At 36.0% G+C, this 26,828-nt stretch overlaps 2 protein-coding genes and 1 long non-coding RNA gene across 4 annotated transcripts in view; 1 reads left to right on the top strand and 2 right to left on the bottom strand.

The window, feature by feature from the left end:
* dars1 (aspartyl-tRNA synthetase 1) overlaps positions 1-5,429 on the bottom strand; it is a 58,380-nt gene extending 52,951 nt beyond the window's left edge. The window contains exon 1 of one of the 2 annotated variants that reach the window (XM_087265996.1): positions 5,300-5,429. In XM_087265996.1, the coding sequence (XP_087122122.1) occupies positions 5,300-5,322 (23 nt within the window). In that variant the 5' untranslated portion in view covers positions 5,323-5,429. 2 annotated transcript variants of the gene reach the window in all.
* Positions 5,430-5,472: 43 nt separating this feature from the next.
* On the top strand, positions 5,473-10,126 carry LOC147842275 (uncharacterized). The gene is made up of 2 exons (XR_015499211.1): positions 5,473-8,966; positions 9,189-10,126. It is a non-coding gene; the product is annotated as an uncharacterized LOC147842275 (long non-coding RNA).
* Positions 9,778-11,749, bottom strand: cxcr4b (chemokine (C-X-C motif), receptor 4b). Its single transcript, NM_131834.1, is given in 2 exon segments — positions 9,778-11,343; positions 11,696-11,749. Coding segments are annotated over 2 exon segments (1,062 nt in total). The 5' UTR covers positions 11,711-11,749; the 3' UTR covers positions 9,778-10,296.
* Between the last annotated feature and the right edge of the window lie 15,079 nt (positions 11,750-26,828).

Genomic DNA, 26,828 nt, shown 5'->3' with positions numbered 1-26,828 from the left:
ACCAAAAAAAAAAAGGGAACTTAATAGCTATGTTTTAGCCACATATTTTAAATAATGTGTCAAAAATAAAGTTTGCAAATCTAGAATTTCAATACTTAAAAAATTGTTAATAAAAGTGTTATGCAAACAAAAAGAGCAGTATAGAAAATGTGGAGGTATTTTATTGCGGTTTGAAATTACTTAACAAAAGGGGGGTGACTTGTCAAACTGGGGGCAAACTTTGCGAAACATCACTTAATTTTTTTGTTGCGATATTCACACGTAAATGTCGGCTTCCAAGACGTTATAGAAACAGACATTTTCTTATAGCCTTATAATTTGATGTTGCTGCCATGTTGCTGTTTCTTCGCTGTACTGGTTGTTACCAGGTTACTGAAAAAAATAGCATGCTCAAAACGTCAAATCAGAGAAGAGTAACCAGAAAGCAATACGACATCACAGAGAAGATAACAATTAAAGACTTAAAAGCACAAACTTAAAATGCACGCAATTGAAAAATAGTCGCAGACAAATTAAATGTTAGTGACAAGGCAGCACTGTCCCAATCGGGCCAGTAACGATCCTGTCTACTGTCCCAATCGTCTCTCACGCTGGCCCTGGGCCACCGGGCAGTCCTTATTGTTGAGCCCTGGTAGTTGATGCGTAATAATTGCTTTATGCACATCTTACTGGGAAAAAAAACAATCGTTCGAGGCATTTTATTCATTATTTTATACCATATTATAATGATCACTGACCAAATCACTGACCAAAACAAAACATTTTTAAAATCAACTTAAAAGACTCCCTACCACTAAAATAACAACAAGAAATAAGCTTACCTACTACAAAAAAATTAAATGTTTAAAGACATGTGTCCTAATAACACAAAAATGCAACCCATTCCTTTGAAATGGCATTGCCCTTAGGCATTAACACCTGAGCCCATGGGTCACCAGATTAGGTCAGGCACTTGGTTAACCAAGTCCATTAACCAAGTGAGTCCAACATTTACCAAGACCACCATCCATCCATTATTTGTTAACATGGCAGAGATGGATTACCAACCAGTATTTAAAACAAACACAATCACAGAGAAACACCATCAATATATTAACTGATCACAAGAAACCAATCTAAAGGCAATTCCAATCCTTTGTGATCTCTATTACTATTTTAAACCTTCAGCACACATGCTTTCTGGTTAACAGGACTTTAAATGCATCCAATTCTAATCACTCATTGCTTTTGGACAACTTTAAAATCTGGTCTCATATTAAGGACATTAAATATGGGATAGCAATGAATGACACCATTTAGTTACTAGTGCAATTTTATTTAACAATGTTTATACTATGTTTTAGAAAAATCTCCAACCACGCTACGTTAATGCAAACTTGCTTAACGATTAATCAAAATGAAGCCACAAACAGAATTGTGCAAAGCTGTTATTGTCATACACGTCTTGTCAAGAAAGAACAGTTGTGTGCTCAGTAGTAAATATGCGAAGGCCATGAGCGCTCTTGCATGAAAAAAATACAATCACCCACAAAGAAACCCAGGAAATCACCAGACCACTGCTTTAATAAAAACAATAAAAAAATTAACCGCTTTCATTGATCCAGTACAAATAATAATCACACAACTAGGCATGGGCCGGTGTAAGTTTCGGATGGTATGATAACAATGGATAAAAATATGATTACTGCACAAAAAAAAAGTTCTTTCTAAATGCCAACAACAACTTTTTTACCCCATTGAACACAATATATGCTATTTTAGAAAACATTTTAAATATTTTGGAGCGGTAAACATGTCACGCTCTGCTGTCTTCATTAATTTCAAAAACAGATTTCTTTACAACACATTAAAAATAAAACCTTACATATACCTTTGTAACAGACAATTCTAGTGGTTTTAAAACCTTGACTTTTCCAAACTGCTGCAAACCTCGAAACAGGTTACCATTCCATGCCTACACACGACTATGGAATTATTAAATAATAATAGTATTTGCTAATAATCAAGATAATGGTAAAACATATATAGATAAATATGTAAAAACACCATAAACCTGTACAGATTGAATACAATGTATTCATTAAAAACTACATTTCCAGTATTGAGTTGCTTTGAAGAAAACATGTCATGTTTACGTAGGTTTCTTTCACTGAAGTATTTGACTGTAATTTAAGTACTCAAAAGAAAAAGGATAAATATGTGAAAATGTGTACTATAATATAAAAATAATAATGGCAATTGTTATAAACAGCAAAGAAATATTATGCAAGGCATATAAATGTTTTTTTTTTTTTTTTTTAATAAAGCTAAACAAACATCTCACATTTGGAACAGATGAAAATGTTCCATAATATTTTAGCAACCAAATACAACAAATTCAGAAACAACACTTTAAAAAGTGACCAAATTCAGAAACAATACTATAAAAAGTGACCAAATACAACAAATTCAGAAACAACACTATAAAAAGTGACCAAATACAACAAATTCAGAAACAACACTATAAAAAGTGACCAAATACAACAAATTCAGAAACAACACTATAAAAAGTGACCAAATACAACAAACAACACTAAAAAAGTGACCAAATACAACAAATTCAGAAACAACACTATAAAAAGTGACCAAATACAACAAACAACACTTAAAATAGTGACCAAATACAACAAATTCAGACACAACACTATAAAAAGTGACCAAATACAACAAACAACACTAAAAAAAAGTGACCAAATACAACAAATTCAGAAACAACACTATAATAAAGTCAACTTGAATACTAAAGTCAACTAAAATAAAGTCAACTTGTAGCTTAAGGCAACTAGTTTACTCACTTTTTAAAGTAACTAATCACTTTTATCAGTGAAGGCTTTGTGCAAATGCTGGGCTGTTCATTTTAAAATGACACACTAGTGTAAAAATAACCCTAATCTGAAACCAAAAGGGTAACAGGTGGTCAATATTACCATGAGCAAGACAAGCCTGTGCTCCTCCTCCAGACATTTAACACACTTTATTATTACACTAATTGCAGCACAAACAGAGAAACAAAGAATCAGCTGCATAGTTCTGCTCTTTATCCAAACCCTGATCTACAAAGAACCCCCAAAAACAGTGTAATCTGGGCAGGCGACCATATGGCAGCCCTCAGGCACCAGAGGATCAAGTGCCTGCACACAGAGAGCAAGAGAAGTTTAAACACAATGGATCAGTGATATCTTCCTCTGCAATACCGCTTGCCAACACAAGAACAGAGCCGCCGCGGGCACCACTGAGGCTCAACCGTGCCAAAGTGGGCAATAAACAATCTCAACTCCCCCCTTTGCATTATGCATCGGCACGAATGGACATAAAGGGCCACGGTGAAGGTATGCGTGGCACGGAGTGTTTTTCTGGGGAATTCATGGATGATGGTTCCCCAAAGCATCGCTGCAATTTCTGCTCACAGGAAATTGGAAGCAGTGGGGCAGAGAGAAGAGAATGAGAAGGCTGCCGATAATTAAAGGCCTGTGCCAAGTTTGGGGTTATGTATTTACACAGAAACACAAGGCTCGGGGCAATGCTGGGATATAAATTGAAGGGTGGAGCTTTCGGATGCCCTCTACACCACCGCAGACAGCTGCTGTTATCATGTGACTCATCAGATTGTGGTTTATATATTAAATCATTGTCGGTGCAGTTCATAAAAACTTGCTGTTGGCGGCACATTGTTGTTGTTATTAAAATAGATTGTAATGATGGTAATTTAATGTCTAATAATTAAAGTGAAAAGATTATTGGGTTTGAGTTATTGACTGCTTTTCTTTTATTTTAATTAAATTTCACTTTCACTTTGTTTTTTGAAACTAAAAATAGGTCCAATGCTGGGTTGGAAAGCTAATTTTTTTGCTCATTTTAGTTTAGGCATTTTTAAAAATTAAATTTATATAACTTGTACAATTATATTTTTCTTTCTTATATACCAGTTAAAAGTTTGAGGTAAGACATTTAAATGTACCGGGGTATGGAAAAAAATAATAATTATATAAATATAAAGTGCTGAGCATAATTGAGTACACCCCATTTTAAAAATGAATATTTGTATACATTTCAAAACAGATTTATTAAACAGACATATTTAATAAAATAATATGTTAGTCACCAACCATATTTAGATATAAAAAGATAATACGATTAAATTCAAGCAAAATATTGCAACTTTCAACTAAAATTTCTTTTTATTTATTCTCTTTATTTTTTTCTCTGTTTAAATTTGTATTTGCTATTTTTCTTTAACATAAACCTGGATGTACTAGTTTTTGGACCGTTATCATAAGTTATTTAGTTAAATAAGCTCCAGAATTGCCTTCAGCATTGTTACAGACTAATCTAATGTATATGCACAAATATATTATTGTAAAGCTTCCTATTAAAATATAAATTTAAAATATAGATTTGTGAGGGGTGTACTTATATATCCTGAGCACTGTATGGATGGACAGACAGACAGACAGACAGACAGACAGACAGACAGACAGACAGACAGACAGACAGACAGACAGACAGATAGATAGATAGATAGATAGATAGATAGATAGATAGATAGATAGATAATGCTTGTGAAGAGTGAAAGTAGAACAATGTTCAAAAATATTTTCTTCAAATACATAATCTTTACACACACACACACACACACACACACACACACATAAATACGTATTATCCATATACATATGTCTATCTATCTATAATCTATTTATGTGTTCATTTAATTTTATTCATAGCTTAATGTTACCTAAAGATTATTAATTGCATTTTTCCATTAACATATTACAAATATTTCTTTTCAAATCTTACTCCATCCTTACTTTAGCATTGCTTGTAAAAACAAAACGTTTTAATTTACTAACGTTACATAAAACTCCTTATACTATCCATATGTTTTATTTATGAACTATAATATTATTTATATATGTCCTATTATGTCCTATGTCCTAAATGTCCTATTATCTATCCCACGCCGTAAGGACGTGATAGTCTTATTTCCGTTAGCAAAACAAAATCTCCAACTAAGTTAGTAGGACAAGATACTTCGAAGTGAACACAGTAGCAAAAGATTATCTCGCACGTCTGATTGTCTCTTCAACTCTAACAATAAGCATACACAGTAATGTTGAGCTGTCATCGTTAAAGAGCTGTGAACTGCTGATGCAATCAGCTGCAACTCTATAAGACTATTAGCAAGCAGCAGGACAAGCTAATGAAAGCCCAAACCAGCACTTCTATACATTCGCAGAAAACAACGAGACTGATTTCTCACCCTTGTACATTTTCTTTAGTCATAGTTCGGCTCTGAAGGGATGTGGTGGACAAAAAGCACTAGATATTAAGGTTTCTGTTGTGTTAGTGTGCAGTGACAGCCACAGCAGCGCTGGACATGTGGAAAAGAGGTGGAACTATTTTGCTGTTACACATTCAAGACTTCCTTATCGAATCCGTGCAGAACAAGAAACCGCGTAAAAGGTTCCTAGGGATTATTTTATCCGCACGCTCTCTGTGTGAAATTTGTACAAATGTAGATTTTACTCAGACACTTGATACATTTCTCAGATCAAAATGAAAATTCTCAAAACTGCCTGTTCAGTCTGTTACTGTAAACTGTATTGTCCCCTTTTTGTTCTGCAGTATAATTGATTTAAAACACATCTCCTACCAAACACTTAATACAAACATTAAGACCCTTAAGTTACCCGTCATATCGCGCGTCCACTTGAAGAGGTAGGGGTGTCCTAATTCTCTTTAGCTTGAAGATGTAGAGCTAAGGGGAAATAGATACCCCTGGAAAGAAGATTTTTCAGGACCACACTCGAAACCAAGGTAAGAAAATTTCCAATACACCAGCTACAACTGTATGGCTACACACAGATGTAAAGAGATGCACTCATCAGTATTTTTGTCATCAATACCAATTTTTACAACAAAAAAACTACTTATGTTTAAATAAATTCATAACTGTGTTCGTGTATTAAAATACAAAAGCTAAAGTTGGCTATCTATAATCCATAAACACCTGTATAGTATTCCACAACATTATGTCACTCGATGACACTCAAATACCCTTTCAGAAAAATCTAGTGGCTGGGAATAAGCTTTTTACAGTGTCTGCTATAATATTATTGTGTGTGGCCACGTTGTAAATGTGCATAGTTACAATCTTATTGCCACTTTATATTTTTATGTTAACATAATATATGCCTTCAGGGATTTCCTAAAGATAAATACACTCAATAGAATAACTACAGCAGTCGCGATCATCGATCTCATCTGAAACAACAGAACACAATGGCATATGATGACATATGCAGGTGCTGTGGTGGTGTTCCAATTCTTAGGGGTAAAATTTGAAGCCCTTCCCCTTCACACTCGGTTTCAAGCACCAATGGGAAGGGGAAGGGGTACAAAAATAGAATGAGGATTGGTACAAAAAAATGCTATTGTTTATATCAGAACACCCCTTTAGAGTGCACTTTTATATTAACAGCACGACTAAGTAATTTGACTGTCTCATCCGTACACAATTACACAATGACACAAAGATTTGTCATTTTGACGGCACTAAGTGACATGTTTATTAACACAGAAATGTAGTTTTGAGAAATGAACTAAGGATTTTGAGCAAGAGACTGCTTTTGCAGGTAATCGATTGATGTTTTGCTATTTGTACACATTATTTTGAGAAATACATTTACTGTTTTGCAAATTTTAAATGCGATCTGAGTAATGCACCAAAGCTATTGAAAAACTGTAAGATAGCAATGAAGTACAGTTAATTATTTTTTAAGGCATTGTGTATGGTATAGATTGACACATCACAATAAAACAGGCTCTTGATGCGACATTTACTTTGGTAAAAAAAATGTAGAAGCTTAGTAATGTTTCACATTTTGCACACCTATTTACATGTAAAAATTTTATGTTATATATTTGAATATCACAGAGATTTGACCGTAACTAAGAGGAGACTTTTGTCCTTTCTATAAAACATAAACAGTTTTAGATAGAATACATTTATTGTAACTGAAAATGTCAGTGAAGGTTCAACTAAAATACAAAATTTGGGAAAAACTGTCCCTTTACCATACAGTTTTCTAACATTTTATTGGATTAAATGTAAACTCTTCATCTCTAAACAAGTACACACTATTAGGCTAGGCTATACGAAATCATTGGAAGAATCATCAGGCAATCAATAACCTAAAAGCAGCCTTTGTCTTGAGTTAAAGACCACCAGTTCTGTTTGTTCTATTCAGTGGTTTTATGTAGGGCTATAAAGTCTTTCATTGGTCACAGGAGGTCCTGATTCAGGAAGCTTCCTTCCCCATCCTAATTTTCCAGCCAAAACAATGTAAACATAATAATAAACTAATAGCAAGGAGGAGGAAATACAGTTTAATCAACCGTCTGTGCAAAACCACTTCCTTGGCAGCTTTATGCACATCTACAAACAGGTCAATCACATTTCCGACCAAATTTGGGAAGCAGCTTGCTTTTTAAAAAGTAGATTATTTTTCGTTTACAGTTTCAAACTGGGGATGTAAAGCATAGTCAACTTATATTAAAACATTTTCAGTTAATTAATTTTTTTTTTTTTTTGTATATAGCTTCTCTAATGAATGATTCAAGTGATGTTTTCAAGTAGCTCCTTTCCATTTCTTCCTCATAGTTATTTCGTTCTTTCATTTTTCCTCCCATTTAAAACATCAATTATTAAAAGGATTGGTGTGTCTGGATGCACTTAACATCTGCTTTTAACCTGTAATGTGCTTGGCTGAAGGTTTGTCTGAGTTTTAATAACAGGGTTTTACCAGCTGATTTCCAGAAGCTCCTTTTGGCTGCTCTCTCTTCAAATGGCTGTCTGGAGATGGGAGAGAAGGTCCAGCTGAGCTCAATGGAGTGTTAATGGTGTGGCGTGGCTTTTGAGAACTGCTCTCATGCTAATGACCAAACCATTCCAAAACATTTCCAAATGAACAAAACGCAGCACTGAATGCTCTATTTTCACCGGCCTCTTACTGTGAGGGCAGACAGTGAAAAATACCATAAAACTTAATGCATGATGCAGGGTGCTTCACACCTCATTGAGCTCTTTAGAAATGATAATTTCAGCCCAGTGTGTTAAACATGAGTCAGGTCATTACAATGGAAACCTTGCGAATATCTATATTCTACCCATATCGTTTCTTCAGGGCTGCTTACCTGCTTCTGTAACTAATTATTCATCGCACTTGTAGACCACATCCTGATGATTGGCATATGTACAATAAAACTGCAGCCAAAAGCGCAGAAGTGCAAGACATTTATTAACAGTAACAGGCTGAGTTATGAAAGATGAAATTTTCCTTTATTCTTGACATCAGATGCAAAATATAAAATGACTGCTTATTTGTGTTTTTTCCTAACATAATTTGTGAGTATGTATGTAATTTACACCCCACTTTTATTAAAAATATGTTTATACAAGCTTATTTAAATTCTTGCAAAATACTTTATTGCAGCAACACTTTTGTTTTGTTACTTTTCTGCTGTTTTGCTACTGTCCAGACTACTGTTTGTAAATACAGTAATTTCAAATATATCTCTCATTAACATTGCAGTATCACATTACATTATAAATAAAATTGTTTGTGTATCATGTCTTGAGTCCTGCATTTGGGTGTCATATATTACCAATCAAGCTTTGCATGTTTTCAAAACATTTTTGCATTTTCAACATTTTTCAGCTTTTTATTATTTTTGTTTTATTAAACATATGCCTTTAAAATCTTTTTTGCTTCTTTTTTTCCTGTTTTTTTAAATATTTTTTATTATTAAACAAAGTGTTGGTCATATGACAATAATCACTATGCTGTTATATTTAAAAAAATTATTATTATTATTATTAACAAATAATGTTAGTTTTTACAAGAATAAAATGTTTATATTTTTCTGTTAAAGATACCATGTTTAATTTTTCACTATTTCACTTGATTTATTTTTGATTGTTGTTTTTTCTTACTCGATTTGTTTTTTTTGTTTTGTGACTTTTTCATAAAAAAGATGCAAAACCAATTTTGCGTAAAATAAGTTGTTTGTGCACAATTTATAAAGCCCATCTGTGTGTATAGTAAAAGTAAAACACAATAAGTCATTATACTAATGAAAACCGGAAGATAAAACATGTTTAGTTGTCTTCTTTAATATTTAGTATGTACATTTGTGCAGATTTTTTGTATTGTGGCATAATTTTCATGACAATTTTACACCCTATTTGCATTATTTAGATTTTTTTTTACTGCAATACTATAAGAAATTACTATAATACTTTAAGTAGAATCTTAAGTAAAAAAAAAAACTGCAATAATCTATTTTTTCACATTTATTATACATAAATGAGCATTTTGTAGATTTTGTTTAAATTAACTACCTTACTAATATCTTTCATGTTATATGATACAACAACTGAAAACCCAAAGGATGGCCAATTCTGTCTCTTTGTAGGTTGCTGGGTGTCTTGTATCAGCAGTTGCTTAAAACGCTAAAGAACACAGATGTTCTTAAAATTACAGACCCTCTCCTCAACCATTCTGTTCAGTGGGAGATCAGGTGGAGCTTTTGTTTTGGTAACTTGACAGACCTTCACTTCAGCTCTACCAACCCCCACTCACAGATTGGGGCTGTGTTTCTGTATGTGTGTGTGTGTTTGTGTGTGTGTGAGAATGGCCACTGGAGAGATGTAAGACAACACTAGATCAGACCTCATTAAAAGTGTTGATTTTTAGGTTTTATTATGAAATGGAAGTTAAAATGCGTCAAAAATGTGACAATTAAATTACAAAACTCAACATTTAAAAAGGTTTTTACAGTGTGAGCTACCATTTTAATAAATATAAAAAAGCTAAACTGAGTTGGAAAAGCTAAGTGCACACATACACACATTCACAATGGCAAACAATGAACTATGTACAAATAATTTACACTACGCGTTGGGAATCAAACAAAAGACTATGCTAACATTCCTGATAAGACCTTCAGCAAGAATACAGACTTTGTCAAGGCTCAGCCTTTAGGTCTGGCAATAAAAGTACAAACATGTACATAAAAAAAAATTTTAAAAATATGTTTTAAAGCTGAATAAAAACAAAATAAAAGTCTTACAAAATAAAAGTCATCAGATCAACACAAAAATACTTTACAATGTACAAAAACTGTAGTAAAGTCCTGTTTTTATAAGCTTAATCATCCATGTGGAAAAGTTTTTTCTTTTTTTATATGCACACACTAACTCGTCAGTGCACTGGACGACTCTGATTCAGTAGATACAGATGATATAGGCCCCCTTTTCTTGGTCAGCATCTTGTGACTGGATCTACTGCTGATGCTCAGAGCATTACGGGCAGATTTACTGAACCTGACGCCTAGGAAAGCATAAAGGATAGGGTTGAGACAGCAGTGGAAATATGCCAGCGCCTCCGTAAAGAAGATCCATTTCTCCAGACCCTGTTCCAGGAAACAGCTGTGAGATATGACGTTCAGCATAGTCAAAGCGTCCACCAGGATGCCGGCACAGTAAGGCAACCAGCAGATGAAGAAGCAGAGGATGAGGATGACGGTGGTCTTCAGGGCCTTCCTCTTTAGAGTCTGACCCTTGGAGTTCTTGGACAGTTTTGAGATGATGATACAGTAACAGGTCAAAATGATCAAACCAGGCAGCAAAAAGCCAATGATGATGTGCTGGAAGCGGAAAACTGCTTTCCAAATGACATTGGCCTCCTGCGGGTAAGTAAGCTCGCAGATGGTACCCATGCTCGAATTGTGGATTTTTGCAAACACCAGATCAGGAATGGTGAAAAAAGTCGCTGGAAGCCAAACTCCAATGTAGATCACCCTTCCCGCAAGCAATTTCCTTAAGTTTTGGCTGTTTGTGGCACGTACTACTGCAAGATAGCGGTCCAGGCTGATGAATGCCAGGATGAGCACGCTGCTGTACAAATTCAGAGTGTAGATCATGTTGACTGTGACGCACAGAAATCCCCCAAAATGCCACCCGCTGACTGCATCGACCGCCCAAAATGGCAGGGTGAGGACAAACAGGAGGTCTGCGATTGAAAGGTGCAATCTGTATTTGTCTGTCATGTTCTTTGACTTCTTCTGGAAGCCCATCACAAGCACCACAAGTCCATTGCCAATGATTCCTAGGACAAATATAATCCCGTATACTGTAGGGAGGAAGATCTTCTGGAAGTCATTGCTGACTGAGAGGTCGCAAAGTTCTTCTCCATCATAGTCCCCAGAACCGGAGTCAGAGCTGTTGTCTAAAATGATGCTCTGCAGAAAAAAGAAGAAAAAAAAATCAGTATTTTGATTAACTTTTATATAAATACCACTTTATTACGATAATACTAACAAAAAATAATAATAATTCAAGAAAACAAATGCAAAAAAAGTAAAATGGTTTTATACAAATACAAGGTTAATAATAAATGACAAAAAATAAATAAATAACTGAAAAAAATATATAGTTATTTTCCAATGCTTCCAAACACGAGCCTGAATGGTAAAACGTGACACCCTAGGGCAAGTAATAAAACATGATACACTTTAACTAGTCTTATTAATAATACTTATCAATGGAATGTCTGATAACATAGCGTTATAAATTAATCACAAGCCAACTTACATCGTAAAATTCCATTTTGTTCTTATAGGTGTGCTTAAAAAGGCGCAATAAGTCTCCACACTTCAGTCAACCGCCCTCCTCTCACAGCAGCATTTAAATAGTCCTCCGTTCCCTGAGACACGCCCAATTTTATTCAGCAGGGCGGGGTCATGATGCAGGCGGCGCTTGTGCGTTGTGGGTGTGTGGGGGGTGATGAGAGAGTACTCTCTGGCATGTCAAAATAAACGGTGTTAAATGCATGCGCTCGAGCGGATTTTACAGAGGAAGCGTAATATCTACATGTTTATTCGGGCTAGATAGCAAAAATAGCCTATGCACAGAAAAAAACATGGTTTGAAAAACACTATTGAACAATGTTTTGAAGAAAAAATATTTTTAATACGATTTGCTTTTTTTTACTACATGAAAAAAACGGTATAGTAGCCTAATTATAAAAAATAAAACTGTTTTTGAACTATTTTATAGTAAAGTTTATTTTATTGTAAATCATATAGTATTTCAACTTTGTTAATGAATGCTTCAGCACTGTAGAGAACTGTTCAACTGTAAAAAACAAAAGAGAAAAAAGAAAAAGGCAGTATATCCTATTTTAGTTTTTACTACAGTAAACTGTAGTGTACCAGTATAGTATACCCTATTGTTGTAGAAAACTACAGCATGTCATTTGTTTATATTCCTGTTTCGTTGTGTTGCTATAGCAACTGCAGAATCAAAACAACAGATCAAAGATTACTACCACAGTTTCCATACCAACTATACAAAAACAACACCAGATCAATTTAAGTGGGCTACATTACTATAGTTTGGTTTGAAAACAATGTATTATTTACTATAGATTGCTATCATCTTAGACAGATAGATAATGAAAAAAGATGATAGATAGATAGATAGATAGATAGATAGATAGATAGATAGATAGATAGATAGATAGATAGATAGATAGATAGATAGATAGATAGATAGATAGATAGATAGATAATGAAAAAAAGATAATAGATATATGATAGATAGATAGATAGATAGATAGATAGATAGACAGACAGACAGACAGACAGACAGACAGACAGACAGACAGACAGACAGACAGACAGACAGACAGACAGACAGACAGACAGACAGACAGACAGACAGACAGATAGATAGATAGATAGATAGATAGATAGATAGATAGATAGATAGATAGATAGATAGATAGATAGATAGATAGATAGATAATGAAAAAGGTAGATAAATAGAAGGACGAACAGACAGGCAGACAAACGGAAAGACAGACAGACAATCAGACGGATAGATATCTTTTATATTCAAAGTATTATTTGATGTCAATTTATTTATTTATTTATTTGCTAATTAGCTGTGCAACAAAGGGGATAATGAGCAGTCAGCAGGTCATTATCACAAATTAATTCCCTCAAGGGCAATACAAGCCACTTTGTTGTGTTGAAGTGCTGATCACCCTGCCAGGGTTTATTGTGTGTTAAAGGCTTCACAAGATCCCTCACATATTCATCAGATCATCTGTAGTGGACTTTCTCTCTCAGAAATCCCAGCAGTTTGTTTATTATCGCGTCATGTGAAGAGCAGTGTGAAGGCCGTTACTTGAGGACACATCAGGCTTTGTAGTGTGATTTACTGCATGACGGTTCTCCTCTGGTCCTTCCTGCAATATATTTGATGCTGGGCTCTGATTGTGAGTGATGAAGGAAGAAGGTCACCCAGTCGCCTCCATCATAAGCCTATACTAACATTTCCTGACAGATCCAAACTCTCTGCGACTCCTAACGATGATCATATTTCTCTGAAACATGACGTGCTGATTTAAGGGAGTTAATCATTTCATTTGTGAGAGCTTGCCGAATGCGAGTTCAGAGTTGGCTAGTATTTTAATTATTTATTCATTCATTTTCTATTGGCTTAGTTATTTTATTAATCTGGGGTCGCCACAGCGGAATGAACCATCAACTTATCCAGCATATGCTTTACGCAGCGGATGCCCTTCCAGCTGCAACCCAGTACTGGGAAACACCCATACACTCTCACATACACTACAGCCAATTTTGGGTGCTTTCACACCTAGACTTTTGTCTCATTTGCCCAGTTAGCGCGGTTCATTTGGCATATGGAATTTCAGCAATCCCGCTCGGATTTGCGCCAAAACAATCGGTCTGAGATCGCCTGAATGAGGTGGTCTCTGCTCGATTGAAACTAACTTTGGAGTGGATCAATTGTAGTAAGAAAAGCGATACGATGCGAGCACGACTATATCACAGTGTTTTATGGAAATGTAATACGACTTTATGAAGAGAGAATTTTGATATATAAGTCGGGCGGGAGGTTATTCCAAACATCCCAAGTCTCCCAGAAGTTACCAGGTGGGTTATTCGGGCATCCGGGAGTCTCTGTGCATTTGTGGGAGAGTCAGAGATTGGTTGCAGCTGGTAGGGCATCCGCTGTGTAATAAATATGCTACATGGATAAGTTGGCGGTTCATTAAGCTGAAAAGAAAATGAAGCTTGATAGCCAACGTCAGCTGCTTTTTATTTAGTTAGTGTCATGAAGAAACATGCTTGGATTAAAAAAAAATAAAGCAAATAGCAGAGCTTGAAGTTAAATATAGGATAGAGTTGAAGAGTTCAGGTGCAAAACTTCTAAGTGCTGTCTGAAATTTTCCTGCATTTTTGCCTGGCTCCCCTGTGCATGTTCATTAATTTCACTTGTATGGAAAAGAATAGAGGTATGGCCAGAGCCGGAGTTGGACACCTTTTCAGCAATGGAGTTTTAAACCTTAGACTGGCCACTTCAGTTCACGACTGACTATATTAGAATAACATGATTTTCAAATCAGTACTTTACAGTGAAGATTTATTTGAACAGTTAACACAATGTAATGTTCAGAATCTATATTCTGTAAGAATTAGTGCTCATAAATATCCAAACCTTGAAATAAAAAATAAATACAAATATTAAGCTACATGTATAAAATAAAGATTGAAATTAAAAGTACTGAACTTTCTAATGACACTATCACGTCTTTTTCAAAGAAACAGCTGCTTTATCACTTCAAATATTTTTCATAAATATGAGAAAATTAAAGAGTAGCTGAATCTCCAACACTATTCTTGAAAACATCGCAGTGTCCTTTTTCTGCAATATCTGAATATATATTATGTGCAAAATTGTTTATAGATATCCAGTTCTTTAACACAATTAAATAATAGGTATTGCCAGACATTATAACCACAGTATTACTTTCTAATGACGGCTTTTTCTTTATTCCCCATTTTTAGCTTTCTGATCAAGTTAAGTCAGATTTATTAATGTAGTGAATCATCGGATTTCATTAATTGTCTCAGCCAGGGCATTTTTTCATTGAGGATTTTTAATATTCATTAATATTAATTCATTAATTTATTTTCTTTTTAGCTTAGTCCATTTATTAATCAGGGGTCGCCACAGCGGTATGAACTGCCAACTTATACAGCACATGTTTTATGCAGCAGATGCTCGTCCAAGCAAAATCCAACACTGGGAAAATTAATATTAATAATAATTTGAACTCTTCACTAAATAAAAATCCTACCTGCCCATTCTAGTGTGTTGGGCTCATGACTGGTGCTTGGTAATGTTACGGGGCCTGGCTCTTCACTGTTAGCAGCAAACCGGACAAGAGGCTGCTGCTGCTGCTGCTGAAGAGCAAGTAAACCTTCGGTACATAAACTGCAAACATTGTTGTGTTGCACTGCTCCTAACCAGCTAATGTTAACTTACCGGCTGTTTCATCATTTTCATGTGTTGTTGTACTCTTGCTGCCGCTGGTTTTAACAAAAAAATATACCCAGCTTTTTTCAATTCTGGCCTTTTAGTGCCACCTTTGTGCTGATGAGCAAGGTATCGCAGCCTGATCTCACGAGAAAACGTAAGTATTTTACGTTTTGGCAGTTTAGTGGCTAATTTGTACGATTTCGTACGAGTTCAGTCGTAAGAAAATGTACGATTTTAAAAAGGAGGCGTGGCACCTAACCCCACCCCTAAACCCAACCGTCATTGGGTGATGAGCAAATCGTACTAAAATGTACGAATTAGATCTTACGAATTTGTACGAATTAGCCGCTAAATGGAAAAGTTACGAATTGCCGTGAGATTGTGTTGGGTACCGCTGTTGGCCTGCAGGCTGCATTCTGCTTATGAGGCTGCAATATAATAAAGAAAAAGAGTGGAGCTGTGGTAAAATAATGAATAAAAATAGTGAGGCTATGGTAAAATATATAAATAAATGGAAAACAAATTGTGACTGTTGAGAGTGCAGGCAGCTAAAGCCTCCAGAAACCCCACCTGTAGACTTGAGTCCTTTGGAGTGGACATTGCGTTTTCATGAGTTTTCTTTGAATTCTTTGAGCTACTCTGTCAAGTCCTGTTGTACTGTTCAGAGAACATCCTGAGTTTTTTTTAGTGATATGTCATTTCATTGGCTGGCATGCTGGGAACCACTTCTTACACTGCATCCAAAATGGCCGACTCACAAAAAAGCAAATTTTATGGGAAGGAGAGAAGTATGTAAAATGTAGTTTTTTAAATGTTTTTTTTTTCTTTTTCTTTTTTACTATTGTTATTACAAAAATTATATTTATGTATTAAAGTGTCAGGAACAATACATTTAGCTTTGAAAGCTGTTAACTTGTTTGTGGTTTAAAATATCATCCTTTTTAAAATGTCCACTATAGTGGACACCAGAACCATCTTAATGTAATTATTGATGCATGTTGTAGGGGGCAGAACTGAAGCAAAGAGGATTCTTTAAAAGACAGTTAGGGGGACTCTGATTTAGAGTCTGACAATCAGACAATTAGAGAATTAGAGACAATTAGATAATGACAATCGTTTTTATGTTAAATTTCTTTTGGATTAACATCACTTCTTTCTTTTTTTTTTTTTTTTTTTGAGTTCTCTTTCAGACTAAACTGTTTCAGGAACTTCAATACAAATGGAAAAAAATGTTTTTTTTTGTTTGATTTTGTTACATTAATATGGATTAATATCTCTTTACAGCCACATCCTGTACAGTTTTGTTGTCTGAGTGGTGGTCATTTTGAACTGAAATGGTCCTGTGGTCCACTACAGTGGACATCCTGTAAAATTAAAATTAAAAACAAAATGTCAAAACTCTAAATTATAGATTTTTTGTAAACCAAAGGATGTTGGAAATTACAGAAAAAAAGAAGAAAAAAGATTTATTTTGGTCTCAGGAGGATATGACACCAGCCCAGCCCTCAGCCAAAATATGGACCGGCCCACAGAGAATTCTCCCGGTCCTCTCTAATAACCTGGATATGGCTCAGTCTTTAGCATTGTTGCCTCACAGCAAGAATGTCTCTTGTTCGAGTCCCAGCTGGGCTCGTTGGCATTTCTATGTGGAGTTTGCATGTTACCCCCATGTTCGTGTGGGTTTCCTCTGGGTTTCCCCCACAGTCCAAAGACATGCAGTATAGGTGAATTGGATAAGCTGAATTGTCCATATGTATGAGTGTGTCTGTGAATGAGTGGATATGGGTGTTTCTCAATACTGGGTTGTGGCTGAAATAGTTGGCTGTTCATTCTGCTGAGGTGACCTCTTAAATGGAGAGGAAATTAATTAATGAATGGAAAATAATAGGTTATTTTCATAGCCTTTAATGTGAAAAAACTGAACATAAACAAAGGAGGCTGAGAGAAATGCATATTTAAAAAAAAATTCAGATCAAACTTAAAGGTTTCTGCATGTGAACTCTTCAGTTATTAACCAGTGTAATCATGTTTTTGTGGTTTAAGTATTCTTAACACACAATCTTCATACATTATTTTATTATTTTCCTGAGCTGCTGCTGTGCTGATGGTCGTGGGGAGTGGAGAACATGTGTTTGATTCCAGCGACGCTCCAGGGACAGACGAGTCTTCGCTGAGGCCATCTTTCAGCCTCCACCACAGCGACTGAAGCTCTGCACAAGACTTTTGGCCAGCGGAGAAATTAAAATGGTCGTGCCCAACTGAGTCTGGTTCTGTCAAGGTTTTTTTTCTTCACTCCCATCAGGTGAAGTTTTTTTTTCCCTCTCCGCTGTCGCCACTGGCTCGCATGGTTCAGGATTGGTAGAGCTAAGCATCGATGAATTTGCTCTTCAGTGTTTGAACTCTCAGTAATGATTAAATCACACTGAACTGAGCTAAACTGAACTGAACTTAAACACTAAAAAACTGAACTACACTGTTCCAGACAGTTACTATGACCATTTATGTGAAGCTGCTTTGACACAATCTACATTGTAAAAGCGCTATACAAATAAAGCTGAATTGAATTGAATTATTTTAATATTATTCGTGTTAATATTTAAACTAACCATATACTAGGCTAATACTTTTAGTATTTATCATAAGTATATATTTATACTCAGTCATAATATTGACTGCATGGTGGGAAACAGCATTTAGAACTAATCTGCAATTGAATTGTTTTCAGTTAAAACTGTCACACTACTATTCACAACTGTGGGTGTTAACATATTTACACCTCTTAGATGTGCTAGCAGGAAGCACATAAACACATTACATAATCTGACATTTTAGTCAAAACAATATATGTTTTTTTATATATTTAATTTCTCATCCAAAGTCAACAATAACACATCCAGAAATAAGAATTATGATTAATTATTACCATGAGTAACATGCAATGAGCTGTGACAATAATTGAAAAAATTATTTAATAACAAAATAAACCATTGACCATTTACTGCACTGTGACCTGAAGTGCCCTCAGACAGCATCTGATGCATTTTTTAGTTATCTTTATTTCACACAGATATATAAAGCACACAAAATTGTCAGAATGACTGAATATAATGTTGATTCTGTCATAAACAAGAAAAAAAATGGATATCACTATATTGGATCTTAAAGTGATAGTTGGATACAGTGCTGTCCATGAGCTTTGTTTTAATAAAACAATGAAATAAAGATGCTGCTTGTTAATTTGGTGCAATAAATAACTTGTATTTCAGTATTTGGTAAATGTATATTTAATCAGGGCAACACGGTGGCGCAGTGGGTAGTGCTGTTGCCTCACAGCAAGAAGGTCACTGGTTTGAGCCCTGTCTGGGCCAGCATTATAGTGTGAAGTTTGCATGTTCTCCCCATGTTTGTGTGGGGTTTGCTTCGGTTTCCCCCACAGTCCAAAGACATGCGGTACGGGTGAATTGGCTAAATCGTCTGTAGTGTATGTGTGTATGTCTTTGTCCTCCAGGTTCGGGGTTGAGCTTTGGGCTAACAACCCACCTCATAAAATAGATGTTATGAAACACCAATGTGGTGCAGCTACATATCAACTTTGATATTAATGACTCTGGGAGTGAGTGAGCAAGTAAGGATGTTTAATCAGTTTTGAAGATTTTATTTTACTCACAAAATCTGAGTGAAATTGGTTTATATTCTAAAGAAGTTAAAAATAATGCAATACATTTGATTTGTAAGTATTTGTAATTTGAAATAAACCCCCTTTCAGTGATTTTTTTTATTATGTTTGTTGTTGTGTCTGAGTCTTGAGTAAAGTTCTTGGAGTCAGAGTCACATACAGATGGGATTCCTCCATCCATTGTGTTCCTGTGAAACTTCAACAGCTCGGGCCTCTGGTGAGTAATGGATACGCAGTGAAGGTGACTCTGGACAAATAGGAGTAGATGTAGAAGTGTTCCCTGACGGATGATGACATGAGAGAATTTTTATGCTCTTTTCCTTAAGGATCATGTAACTGTGTCCAATAACAATAAACACTTGATCCTATCTTTTGCAGTTCAGACACTTAAAAGTCTAGAGCTTTCTTTTTGCTCTGCTGATCATATAAATCTTTCTTTCTTTCTTTCTTTCTTTCTTTCTTTCTTTCTTTCTTTCTTTCTTTCTTTCTTTCTTTCTTTCTTTCTTTTAATAAACATTTTCTTCATAAACTGTAGCAAATAATATAAAAACAAAATTGCTGAAGTATGTTTTATAAGAATTTATTTTTTCAGTCTTTATACTCTATAATTTTTCGGGCAATTCTACAAATATATGAGTAAAATAGTTTACACAATCTTTTCCAATTTATGATGTAAAATGTTGTTTGTTAAAATAAATACTAGCAATATCTGAATAAAAATTATTCATTTACACAATTTAATATATGCATTTATTAATTTTGTAAAAAAAAATAATAATAAAAATACTCTTACACCATAGACCTGTAAAATTCACAAGCAATTTCTGAATGAAAATATTTTTATAGTAAAACTATTTTCACCGTACTAGGCAAGAATTTTATGTTTTTAAAGAATGCCTAATAGATGTCTGTAGACGTCTAAACATAGTTGTCTTGACTAAAACAAGGCTAAACTTGGGCTGTTAGCGAAAATCTAGACATCTAAGAATAGGCCAAAACTAGCCGTCAAATAAATAGATCGACTACACATATAAAGTCTGTCTAATCTGTCTATTTGACGACTTTGTCTAGTGTGTACTATTTTTAGATGTCTATTAGATTTTTACTCACAGCCCTGTTTTAGCCAAGCTGTCTACGTTTAGATGTCTATTAAATGTCTATTAAACACATAATTGTTTGCTGGGTAGTTATCTTTGCATTATTTGAAGTTATTAGAAAAAAAAATGAGTGAAATGACACATTTTTTGAACAAAAATATGCATTATGATGTAATACTTCTACAAAGAAAATAATAATAATAATAATATTAAAAAACATAGCATAACACAAGAAAACTGCCAATTTTTCCTCAAGATTTTTCATAAAACCACTCTCAGAAGTGCATTCAGACTCAAACTCCAGCATGGAAGTTTCAACAGGTTTTGACAGGCCGCTTCAGACTGAATTATTAACCTGGCAATGTCTCTGTGTTTTGTTTTCTTTCAATTATGCGAGTGAGGGTCAGGTCAGGAGGATGTGTTTCGCTAACCAGCGCTAGAATCCCCCCTGTGAAATATAAGATACCCTGTCCTGAGAGCATTAAACACAATTCGTCTGTACCCTGAATACAAAGGATCTGTGCGCTGTTTAGAATTCAAATAAAAAAAGTGTGAAGAGCGGCAAGGGAGTTAAGGAGCAGGGAATAAGCATGGAAATAAGGTAAAAGAATGCAGAGGAGATAAAGAACGAAATGTGTAAAGCCTCCAGAGAGTAAACAATGCTTGTTTTTTTGCAGCCGCAGCTCATTCGTGGCCGTCAGCAATGCTGCAAAAGGATCACACTCATAATAATATGATGAGGGCTGAAGGATCAGCTCTGGTTTATAAGATAGAGCTTTTTGGCAAATATGCAATGATACATAATTAATCTTAAAATTCAGAGCTAGGGGGTTTCCAGCAATTACAAGCCAACTGTTTGTGTGAAGACTGTGGAGATTTTTTTTTCTGCTTTGATCTGACACTGAAAACCCCAAGCAGGCTGATTTACATTTTGTCAACCTGTTTTTTTTTTTTTTTTTTTTTTTAACATTTAAAAGTCAAATGTAGCAAGTCTAAATTTTGAATACAGAATTAACAGTTAAATATCACATGATTACAGTAGCTGGAATTGATTAAAAAATTTTAATAATGGAAAAATGGTTATAACATTAATTAGAGTGACTGAGGTGAGTTTCATGAATAAAACCCTTTTCATTACAGAAGATATATAAATGAAATAAATAAATAAAGGGGCGACGCGGTGGCACAGTAGGTAGTGTTGTCGCCTCACAGCAAGAAGATTGCTGGTTCGAGCCTCGGCTGGGTCAGTTGGCATTTCCGTGTGAAGTTTGCATGTTTTCCCCATGTTCAATGTTCAGGGTTTTCTCCCGGTGCTCCGGTGTACCCCACAGTCCAAACACATTTGAAACAAGTCAATTGGATAGGCTAAATTGTCCATAGTGTATAAGTGTGAATGATTGTGTATGGATATTTCCCAGAGATGGGTTGCAGTTAAGCTGCAAAAAAATAATATATTAATTAATGAATAAATAAATAATTAGATTGAATTTAAATACAATACAGGTAAGATTAAGTAAATTGTTTAATGTGTGGTTTTGTTTTTGTGTTCCAAGTAGCCTAAATTTCTGTTTAAAACCCACCAAAAAGCCACATTTTTGCCTACGCTACAGTCAATATTACTAATTTACATGTATTTGTAAACCTGGTGTGTTTTAAAGTACAATTCACTTCTAGTCTTTGCATTATCCATCAAAATAAAAATAAATTTATGTTCTAATCAATTATGGGCTTTATTTATTTTTTTTATGTAGGACTGAGAATGCTATGAAATAATAATACTGTATTTACAAAAAGTAAAAAAAAAAAAAAAAAGACTTGTGAGATTTCTCAATTGGAAGAAAGACAGCAGGAAATAGAAATTTCCAGCAGGGAAATATGTCTCTAAAACTCTCGAAATATCAAATATAAATGTTCACATATAAGCTCTCAGTTGGCGCGCAATCTGATTGGGCCATAAAACATACACCTTAACTATCAATGCTTAGTTTGATGATTCCTTGTTGTATTTGTTAATGCAGAAATGCATGTTGGATGGCTGTTGCCTAATTCATTCCAGCATCTCTGTGGTTGTGTTTGTGCATATTTCAGATTCACCCACCTCCCCTCAACAAGAGCAAGTGAAACATAACCAGGGGAAAGACATGATAAGATTTGCCCATTCATGTTCCAGCCGGGAATATTTTTCATCTTTCGTGACTAAATGGTGTGTTGCTCATATATCATAAAGTTTCTCAATTTAGGTGTGTGTCAGGGAAAAAAAAAACAGGTCCTACACTCTAAAAATGCTTGTTTGGGTTAATCCTTAAAACTTTAAAGCCAATGGATGGGTTTGTCCATATTTGACCCATATTTGATATTAATTTGAGTTTTAAAAATACAAACCAACATTTTTAGAGTGTACACATTTACTAATTATGTGTTTGTGTAAAATGTCAATATATATATATATATATATATATATATATATATATATATATATATATATATATATATATATATATATATATATATTGTTTTATAGAGGTCGGACAGCATTTTACAGAAATATTGTCATTTAGAACATGATGTTTCTCAGATATTGACAACTGTTCAGAAAAGCTCATTTCTTGTCACTAAAAAGGACAAACACTTCTGAAGGTAAAACACTGGAATTGTGTTTTCTAAAAATGAATTCATGAATTCACTATTCACTCAAAACAGTAACTCATTGGATTAACTCGATTTCCATGCAAAAAAAATAAAAAATGTTTAGCACCAACTAAAAAAACTATTTACACATGACTATTATGTGTCGCACATTTTGAAATCTCTTGAAGTTACCTGAACTAAAATAAATTTTTAAGCATATTTCATGAGTAACATTTACAGTTGATCGACACTGATCTCAGAACTAATTTAAGGACAGTTTTTGCTCACTGAGCAAAGCAACAAACTGCATTTCAGCTAATTAAGCTGCCAACACCCAAAGCATGGGCGCTTCTGCAAGTTGGTAATCTTAAAACTCAAAGCATTTCATGAAGCTCTTCTAAATCTTCAAACTAAAGTGAAGATTAAACACCAGCAAGTCTTTCTCTGAACTTTAAACACCTAAATTACTTTTATTGTCAACATTTCCCTCTCTTGATGCAATCCCATGTAAACATGTTGGGAACTACAAATCCCCTTACCAGATAGTTGGACCAACACAACTCCTTTATGTTGGCCCATCACCCAAAGCATTTACATTTTACATTTTTACATTTAGTCATTTAGCAGACGCTTTTATCCAAAGCGACTTACAAATGAGGACAAGGAAGCAATTTACACAACTAAGAGCAACAATGAATAAGTACTAAAGGCAAGTTTCAGGTCTGTAAAGTCTAAGAAGGGAAGTGTTAGTAGTTTTTTTTTTTTTTTTTTTTTTTTGTACAATTAGTGTGATATTCAAAGAGGCAATTGCAGCTTAGGAAGTGAAGTGGAGACTAAATAGTTGAGTTTTTAGTCGTTTCTTGAAAATAGCGAGTGACTCTGCTGTTCTGATGCAGTTAGGGAGTTCATTCCACCAACTGGGCAGATTGAGCGTGAGCGTTCGCGAAAGTGATTTTTTCCCTCTTTGGGATGGAACCACGAGGCGACGTTCATTCACAGAACGCAAGTTTCTGGAGGGCACATAGATCTGCAGAAGTGAGTGCAGATAAGAAGGTGCTAGGCCAGAAGTCACTTTGTAGGCAAACATCAGAGTTTTGAATTTGATGCGAGCAGCAACTGGCAGCCAGTGCAAACGGACTAGCAGCGGAGTGACATGTGCTCGTTTAGGTTCATTGAAGACAACTCGTGCTGCTGCATTCTGGAGCAGTTGAAGAGGCTTGATAGAGTTAGCTGGAAGCCCAGCTAGTAGAGAGTTGCAGTAATCCAGTTTGGAGAGAACAAGAGCTTGAACAAGGAGTTGAGCTGCATGTTCAGATAAGAAGGGTCGGATCTTTCTGATGTTATAGAGTGCAAATCTGCACGATCGAGCAGTTCTAGAAATGTGGTCAGAGAAGTTTAGTTGGTCATCAATCGTTACTCCAAGGCTTTTCACCATTTTGGATGCAGTAATGGTTGCCCCATCCATCTGGATTGAAAAGTTATGGTGTAGAGTCGGGTTGGCAGAAACTACAAGCATTTCCGTTTTTGCGAGGTTCAGCTGAAGATGATGATCTTTCATCCAGTGTGAAATATCCAACAGGCAGGCTGAGATACGAGCTGGAACCGAGGGATCATCAGGATGAAAAGAGAGGTATAGCTGGGTGTCATCAGCATAGCAGTGGTAGGAGAATCCATGTCTCTGGATGACTGGTCCTAGAGATGATGTGTAGATGGAGAAGAGAAGTGGCCCAAGAACAGAGCCTTGAGGTACCCCAGTGTTTAGATGCTGTAGGTTGGACACCTCTCCCCTCCAAGACACCCTGAATGACCTGTCAGAGAGATAAGATCTAAACCATTGTATAACAGTGCCCGCAACGCCCAGTGACTCAAGCGTAGATAGCAGGATCTGGTGGTTGACAGTGTCAAAAGCAGCTGACAAGTCCAGCAAAATGAGGACTGATGATTTAGAGTCTGCTTTAGCCAGTCTGAGATCCTCCACGACCGAGAGCAGGGCAGTCTCAGTTGAGTGGCCTTTCTTAAAGCCGGATTGCTTGTTGTCCATGAGATTGTTTTGAGTAAGAAAGTCCAGGACTTGATTGAACACTACTTTCTCCAGAATCTTGGCCATGAATGGAAGCAGGGATACTGGTCTGTAGTTTTCAAGTAGCGTATGGTCCAGGTTGGGTTTCTTTAGCAGTGGGGTTACCCTAGCCTGCTTAAATGTAGTGGGGAATAAACCAGAGTCAAGAGATGTGTTAATTATGTGAGTCAGTGTTGGTATGACTGCAGGAGAGATGGCTTGCAAGAGATGAGAGGGAATGGGATCGAGTGGACAGGTGGTTGCATGGCTAGATAGCACAAGTTTGGACACCTCAGACTCAGAGAGCTGAGAAAAAGAGGTGAGTGTGTGTGGTGTTGGTGTTGTATCTTGCGTGTTTGTTGTAGGTGCAGCAAATTGAGCACTGATTTTTGCAGTTTTGGTGCAGAAGAATGTAGCAAAGTCATCAGTAGTAAGTGTGGAGGATGCGGGTGGAGGAGGAGGATAGAGGAGCGAGGAAAATGTTTTAAAAAGTAGGCGAGGATTAGTGGCATTGTTGATTTTCAGACGGTAATACGTCTGCTTTGCAGAAGTAACCTCAGCTGAGAAAGAGGACAGAAGAGTTTGGTATGTTAAGAGATGTGCAGGATTTTTAGTTTTCCGCCAAATTCTCTCTGCAGCCCGAAGTTTTGAGCGATGCTCACGGAGAGCATCCGAGAGCCAGGGTGCAGGAGGACTGGCACGGGCTGGCCTGGATGCAAGAGGACATAATCGATCTAGACATGATGCTAGTGTGGAGCAGAGTGTATTAGTGGCACTGTTCGAATCAAGTGCAGTGAGTTTGCGAGATGGAGGAAGAGAGTCTGAAACAATGGTGGATAGTCTATTGGGTGAGAGAGATCGTAGGTTTCTGCGAAAGGTAACCAGTGTTGGAGTGTGTGACGGCTCAGGAGTAATGTGGATGTTGAGAGACAGAAGGAAATGATCAGATATTTGTAGTGGAGTTACTATTGTTTGATCAGTGAAGCAGTGTCGTGTGTAAATAAGGTCTAGCTGATTACCTGATTTGTGGGTAGCAGAAGTAGGTGCTCTTTTTAGGTCAAAAGAGGCAAGCAGAGTCTGAAAGTCTGCAGCTTGCGGTTTGTCAACGTAAATGTTGAAGTCACCTAGCACCAATAAGGGAGTGGCAAAATTAGAAAAAGATGAGAGAAGAACATCCAGTTCATCTAGGAAGTGACCTAATTTACCTGGTGGGCGGTAGATGACAACCACATTTATGTAGAAGGGGTGGATAATGGTGACTGCATGGAATTCAAAGGAGCTGATTGTTGGCAGGGACGGTATCAGAGTAAATTTCCATTCTTTGGAAATTAGTAGTCCAGTCCCACCCCCTCTCCCTGTCTGACGAGGAGTGTGGGAAAAAGAGAAATTAGCAGAAAGAGTAGCATGTGTAGCAGTGTCCTCCGGCCTCAACCAGGTCTCAGTTAGAGCCATGAGATTATAGTCAGAATATGTAGCTATGGAGGTAATAAAATCAGCCTTGTTAACAGCTGATTGACAATTCCAGAGGCCCACGGAGAGAGAGAGTTGTGAAATAGTAGATACATGTATTGAACGAAGGTTGTGAGGATTACGCCTGCAGCGCACCTCCCGTGTTTTGCGAGTGTTAGTAACAACAGGAATTAGAAAACACATAATAAAAGTGCACTGACAACAAAAAATAAGTGTAAAGTAAAACAATACAGTAAAGTACTCAAGTGCTTTGTCGGTGTCTTTGCTCGGTGGAGTCGCGCAGGTAGAGTCGATGGTCTTTACCCTCGTCGGTCTTCACACGAGGCTGCCGCGACCGCTGCCGCGGTGAACTAGTTGTTTATATAACCCCAAAGCACTAGCTGATTGAATTCAGCTGGACACGCCTCGAGAGTCAAAACAAGGGCCGAAACTGAGGCGGAC

This window comes from Danio rerio, chromosome 9 (genome assembly GCF_052040795.2).
Source record: "Danio rerio strain M-AB ecotype USA chromosome 9, GRCz13ab, whole genome shotgun sequence".
Taxonomy (NCBI): domain Eukaryota; kingdom Metazoa; phylum Chordata; class Actinopteri; order Cypriniformes; family Danionidae; genus Danio; species Danio rerio.
The sequence above is the reverse complement of the archived record's forward strand: the minus strand, read 5'-3'. Positions and strand labels throughout refer to the sequence as shown.